A 6,782-nucleotide genomic window follows, 5' to 3' on the forward strand; every position below is an offset into this window, starting at 1 on the left:
GTTGGTATTGCATCCTCTGCCTTGTTCCATTGACATATACTTCCTCTTCTCTCGTATAAGTGATCCCAATACCCATCTTACTCAGTATCCTTTTTGTTTCCTCATCTTCTTTCACTGATTCCATCAATTTTCCCAAATAAATCTTCATGCTATTTAGAACCTTCAAGCTAACAATGTCAGCCTGTCTAAATCTTTGTTTCTTCGGTCTCCAGTTTCTCTCTGTCCAAATTGCTTGAACTGCTGCATAAATCATAACCCGTATAATCTCATTTGTCAATGCAGAGGTTCAGCAGATGCGCATGAGATAATACCATTCATTGTGGGAGGGTTTAACAATTTCAGGAAGCCCCATAGCTTGCTTGAACTTTCTCCATACAAGTTGGGAATATGCACAATCAAAGAAAAGATGGGTAGAGCTTTCTTCATGACTGTCACACAGGCAACATTTCGAATTTCCAATCACCTTCTTTTTAATCAACTGATTCTGTGTAGGTAGAGCACCCAAGAAAAGTTGCCAAATAGTAAATAAATGTTTAGGTACTGATAGCTTCCCCCACACAATCTTATACCATTTTACCTTACTTCGCACCTTTTTTAGAGCTGCATATGTTGAAGAAATCATGAATGCTCCTGTGCTGGTTGGAGTCCATGTGATCTGGTCTTCATCGATGTGGGAATTTATATCAGTTTCCATAATCCATTTCTTAACGTCACACTCCGAAAGATCAGCTATAGTTCTCTCCCAATAACCATCAGTTATCACTTCAGCCACCTTTGCATCTTCTGGTACAACATGTTCAAGGAGGTTTCTCGCATGTGCATTCTTGAGAAGAGGGCCTGAGCACCATGGGTTATGCCAGAAACTAGTCTCCTCTCCATTCGCTATACAGTATACCTTACAAACTTCCAAGTAATTTCTCGATGCTTCAAAACCCCTCTCCAAACCCAAGAGCAGTCGCGAGGGGTCTTCATAGTCCAAAAGTGCTCATGTTTTATATGGTTGTCCCATGACCATTTAACCCACAAGCACTCAATTTTCTGAGCAATTTTGAAGACCAATCCATAGTACGTAGCTTTATTCCAAACCTTTGGATCCAATAGACCAACCCCCTTGATCTTTATCTAATCGGAGCTTTTCATGACTAGAATAATGCATCTTTCTAACCATATTAGAACCAGCCCAAATAAATCTATTACACAACTTGGCCACTCTTTCAAGCACTGTCTTTGGAAGGACAAAAGTTTAGGCCCAATAGGGTAGGAAGGATGAAAGGACAGACTTTACTAACTGAACTCTACCTGCTCTGTTAAGCTCTTTGTTCTTCCAGTTAGAAATCCGAGCTGTGATCTTTTCAATGAGTGGCAAGCATTCTTGTATACCTAGTCTTGAAGAAGTGAGAGGTAGACCGAGGTAGGTAACAGGTGGAGGTACAAGAGAGATGTTCATTGTAGTAACTAGCTCTAGTCCTTCTTTTTCAGACATACTTCCAATGAGAATAGTAATCTTTTCATTACTAAAATGTAATCCTGTTGCTTGAGAGAATATATGCAGAATATCTTTGATTGCCATGATAGAATCCATGTTTCCTTTACAGAAGAGAAGAACATCATCTGCAAAGCAGAGATGAGAAATGGCCAGCTTCTTGCACTTTGAATGAGCTTTTATTCTTTTCAATTGGAGCCCTTGATTTAATGAAGCACTTAAGACCTCCATGACAAGCACAAAGAGGTATAGTAAAATTGGGTCCCCCTGTCGAAGCCCTCTTTTACCTTCAAAGTACCCTTTAGGTGTCCCATTCAACATTACAGAGTACCAAGGAAATGCATAACACATAAGTAACCATTCAATGAACACAGGGTGAAATTTGAACTTTTGTATAATGGCTTCAAATGCTTACCAAGACACAGAATCATAGGCTTTCTTGATGTCCAGCTTGATGGCACACCTCTTCTGGCCTTTATTCCTTACATAACCCCTTAGCAGCTCATGAGCTAACAGAAGGTTATCTTGGATAGATCTTCCCGAAATAAACACAGATTGAGAGCAAGAAACCAAAGAAGAGATACAAGTCTTCATTCTGTTTGTTAAAACTTTGGACACACATTTGTATATAATATTACAGCATGCAATAGGTCGAAAAGATGCAACATTCAAGGCATTTCCCATTTTAGGAATAAGATAGAGTAAAGTGGAGTTTATACCTCCTATCATCCTTTTATGGAGAAAAATGTGTTTGATAGCCCTTGTGAAATCTTCCCCAATGGTAAACCAACTTTTCTTGAAGAAGTGAGCATTAAACCCATCTGGCCCTGGTGTTTTATTATCCTTTATTGCAAATAAGGCTTCTTTGATCTCAATATCAGAAACTGGTGAAGCCAAGAACTGACTCGTGGCATGAGAAATCTCCTCCATACTCAAACTATTAAGGAATCCAGCATCACAGGAAGCAGATGAAGTAACCCCTAGAAGCTCCAAATAATATTCCACAAAAGCCGCAGCTACTTGTTCTTTGGCTTCTTTTCTTACACCATGTGCATCAATAATATCCCAAACATGTTTTTTGGTCATCCTTTCTTTTAAAGCATTAAAAAAATGTCCACTACATTTGTCACCAAAACATAACCAATCAATGTCAGTTTTGTAAAAGATATCTGCTTCCTCAAGCCTGATAAGAAAGCATAACTTCTCTCTTATTTCACATTCATGAGCACTAAGAGCACAATCAAGAGGATTCTTATGAAGGTTTTCTTGAACTGTCTTCAGCACACTTCTTGTCTCTTCCACCAGTCTATGGGTGTCACTACAACAATTCTTTGCCCAGCCTTTTAGAATTGCCTTCAAACTCTTAAGTTTACTTGTTAACATGAAAGAAGGGTTCCCATGGCCTGTTATTTCCCAACACACTTTAATAGAACTCTCAAAGTCTTGATGGAGCATCCAGAAGTTGCAGAATCTAAACGGGGGGCGTCTTCTGATAGTATTAAGAAAAGATATCACCATTGGGCAGTGATCAGACGGTCCTTGAGTTAAAAACTCCACCTTGGTTGCCAAACTAATAGAAGGCCATGCTGCATTTACTAGACACCTGTCTATTTTTTACCATTTCCTCATATGATCACCTCCACTATTCCAAGTATAAAAGCATCCCGTTGCTGAGTGGTCAAACAATCCAGCTACATTTAGGCATGTAGAGAATGGTTGTGTTTCTCTCGGATGAACAGCCTTATCACCAATTCTCTCATGCGAATACAACACATTATTGAAGTCCCCCATAACACATCATGGGCCTTGGACTCCTGCACTTATAGCCTTTAACTCTTCCCACAAAATTAGTCTATCATAACTATTATTACTTCCATAGACCATAGTTAAGAAAAAGGAAATTCCATATTGCAGTAAAGTAACCTTGTAGTGAATAAATTAGGAGCCTTCCACTTCCTTTTGCACAGCTAAGAAACTACCATCCCAAGTAAGCCAAATTCTACCTCGTTCATCACTAGAGTAGTTGTGGACTATCTCCCAGTTTGGGCATGCTATATCAATTATTTTTAGGTACTTCTCCATCTTCACTTTGGTTTCCAAAAACCCCATACAACTAATCTTGTTCTCCAAAATAAAGTTGCACATTTGTTTTGCTTTTAAACCATCATTCATACCCCTTACATTCCAACTGCATATCTTCATCATTAATGAGACAGATTGCCGTTCTTCCTCTTACCACTCCCTTTTGGTCTACCCTTTCCTCGCTTCCCAGTATTTACTTGCTGCTCTGTGTTTTTCTTCTTCTGGGCTATAGTTTGAACAGACGATCTCTCTATAGTAACTTGCAAAGGCCTAGGAGAAGAATTTGAATCTCCAAAGAGTTCTGGTTTAGCATCTGACAAATCATCATCTTCTAGGACCGCAAGTTCTTCAAATATATTCCTTTCAGCACAAAACTGATCTGTATCAGGATTCACTTGTCACTATGTTGGAGAGGGGTTTGGAACACTGCCACTAAGCTTTCCTCATTGTTTATATCAAACATACATTCTACTCGTCCAGGAGAGATCAAATTAATGTTACTTTGTGAAAAGTCTTCTCTGTTTCCTGCTTGGGCTTGCTGCCATGTCACTATCTGCGTACAATGCCCACTTGGTGTATATGTTACCTCATTACATGTAGAAGCCATTTCCCTCACTACCAATGATTGCTCTATGTTTGTTATAGCTATTGCAAGGGTTACTTCACCTTCTACTGCCTCGAGGAGGCGTAGGGGCAACTTCTGGTTGTCTCGGTGTATCTATTTCTTCATTTGTTTCTCTCGGTCGTTCAGCCATTCTTCCTTATGCTGGTCGCCTTTGCGCCCAAACTCTAGTGGTTCTTCCAGTGCACTTATCTACTTCATGCCCAAATTTGTTACAATTTGTGCACGACAACGGTTTCCATGGATAATCTAGTGGTATAACAACCTCACTGTTTCCTGCTTTCACATTGATAACTTCTTTGTATTCATAATTTACTGGAAACTCAATGCAAAATCGGGCAAAAGACAACCTTTTCCTTTTTGCAATGGCATCATCCATAAACATTGGACTACCTCCCACCAAGCTTGTGTAGGAACCGTTATTTAAGAAGGCAAATTTCTACAAACCGTGAAAACCACGCGCAGCGGAATTAATGGGGTTCACGGTTTTGGGTAAGAAAACATACTTGTAAATCTGGTTCTTGATATCTCTGGGAATCCAATAGCTATGAATCCGAATCAACAATCAACCCCTTGATCTTCTGTCGTATTCCTTTCAATAGATTGGACGTTGTGTGCGCAACGATCTACCAACCCCTTTCTTTCTCACAAAGCTAAAACCAATTTTGGATCTATCTTTCCTTGCCTCTCTTTTCAATTCAGATGAATAGTGAATTTCGGCCAAGAAGAAAGGTTTCTATTTATAGGCTACAATAGGGACCATGAGGAGAAATTAAGGTTGGGCCTCCTGATAGGCTTGGGCTTCCCATGTTCACCCAGAACACATGGCCCAAGTCCGTCAACAAATGGCTTATTCCACTAAAGGCCATTATTGCACTACCGCCCTAATCCCAAAATACGTGTCAGCGTTTATGGGCTCCATATTATATGCTCGTTGATCCCCCCGTGTTTAAGATATCAAATGTCCGTTGATTAAGTCAAGTTACTGACAACTACATTAATCAACTTCTTATGTCCTTGAGTAGTACCACTCAACCTCATTGTCATGTCAGAATAAATCCACCTACAGGGTTTACATGACAATCTTTTTGAGCTCCTCAAGGGAACATCATCAACCCGACTTCCTGCGGGTCACGGATTCCTTCTATAATCAACAACACACCTTACATACAATGTCATTACCCAATCCATCAAGTTTGTTGATTCACAAATGAATCTCACTCATTGATGATTTAAAGCAATGTACAATGCATGTAAGTGCCTGTTATTATATCCGGATTAAGAGGACAAACATCCATAATAACAAAGGCGTTTGTTCTCTTATATAGTCAGTATAAAGAGAAACAATCTCACTTGGTCCTGTTCAATACACACAAAGTGTACTAGTGTAATCCTATAGTCTAGATAGACTAATACCAGATTATACTACAACCGTACCAATGGTTTGTCCAAATCCATCTAGGTTGTGAACGATTACTTATACTTTATAAGGTACTGATGATATGATCTTCTGTGTGTTCATACCATATCATCTACAACATAAAGTATTAGACACATGCAAATAACTAATAACATATATAATATGCATAACATTTGCCCATATGATTCTCATTCAAAATATGAAGAATTGGAGTTAATACAAAAGTAATGCTTTTAGTATATAACCCTATTAGCTTGCAAGATAAGATAGCCCTTCAAATGTTCACATCTCTTTCGGTACATCCATAAGTTTCACTCATAGAGGTACCGAAGCTACCTTGTTTTTGTAACTATCCACCTCCACAGTCTAAAGATTAAAACAAATACTCTCCCTGCGATGAAGATAGGACCTTCATCTAGTACCATTTGTCGATCTTCTGAGCTTGTAAAACTCATGTAGAACAGTTCTTTGTAAGTTGTGATATCAAAGGAGCCATTTAGCTTCCATTTCTTTTGTAGGTGTTCCTTTACGGATAGAAAAGAGAGTCTTTTATCCAGGAAATATCCAACAAGATATTCATCCCATTCTTTTATACCTTGTTCTAATAACTCAGTAGGAAACTGAGCTACTCCATCTACCATGACAGGAGTGAATTCTTTAAACGCAACTGTTGTCTCATGTGAGCCATTTCTTCCAAACAACGCCCTCCAAGAAGTGTTTCTATTGTCCCCATTTATGGCTGAAGTTGTTGCCGGACGGGGTGGGGGGGGGGATTACTCGTTGAAGCCATCTTGAACTTTGATCCTTTCCAGAACTCACATTGTTAATCAATGGAGGATTTTACCCGAAAAGGCAAGAAACAAGAGGTTTAAGAAGATAAGACTTCTTCTCCAAGCTGTTTTTAACTAAAAGCGGTAAAATAAAGAGCACTGGATCACTATTGCAACTTAAGTTATATCACAACTGGTGTTCACCTTTTGCGTAAGTTAGAGATTTGATTCTCTAATTTGACAAAGTGCGAATACAAAGATTTTTTCCTTACTCACGATATTCGTGTGTATAGATTTGAGTAGGGATTTCGAACCATCCTAAGTCTAAGACAACTTACAACTTGTTTTTGCTCTTTTAGGAAACTAGTGAGTAAGTTTTAAGCTATGGTTGAATTGATACTAACT

The 6,782-nt window shown here is 38.9% G+C and overlaps 1 protein-coding gene across 1 annotated transcript; it reads right to left on the reverse strand.

The window, feature by feature from the left end:
- Positions 1-286: 286 nt before the first annotated feature.
- Positions 287-1,804, reverse strand: LOC147525099 (uncharacterized). The gene is made up of 2 exons (XM_086578107.1): positions 1,300-1,804; positions 287-882 (listed from the first exon to the last, which is right to left on the reverse strand). Exons 1-2 carry the CDS (start codon positions 1,802-1,804, stop codon positions 287-289), a joined length of 1,101 nt encoding a protein of 366 aa, XP_086434233.1.
- Between the last annotated feature and the right edge of the window lie 4,978 nt (positions 1,805-6,782).

This window comes from Coptis chinensis, chromosome 1 (genome assembly GCF_015680905.1).
Source record: "Coptis chinensis isolate HL-2020 chromosome 1, ASM1568090v1, whole genome shotgun sequence".
Lineage (NCBI taxonomy): Eukaryota > Viridiplantae > Streptophyta > Magnoliopsida > Ranunculales > Ranunculaceae > Coptis > Coptis chinensis.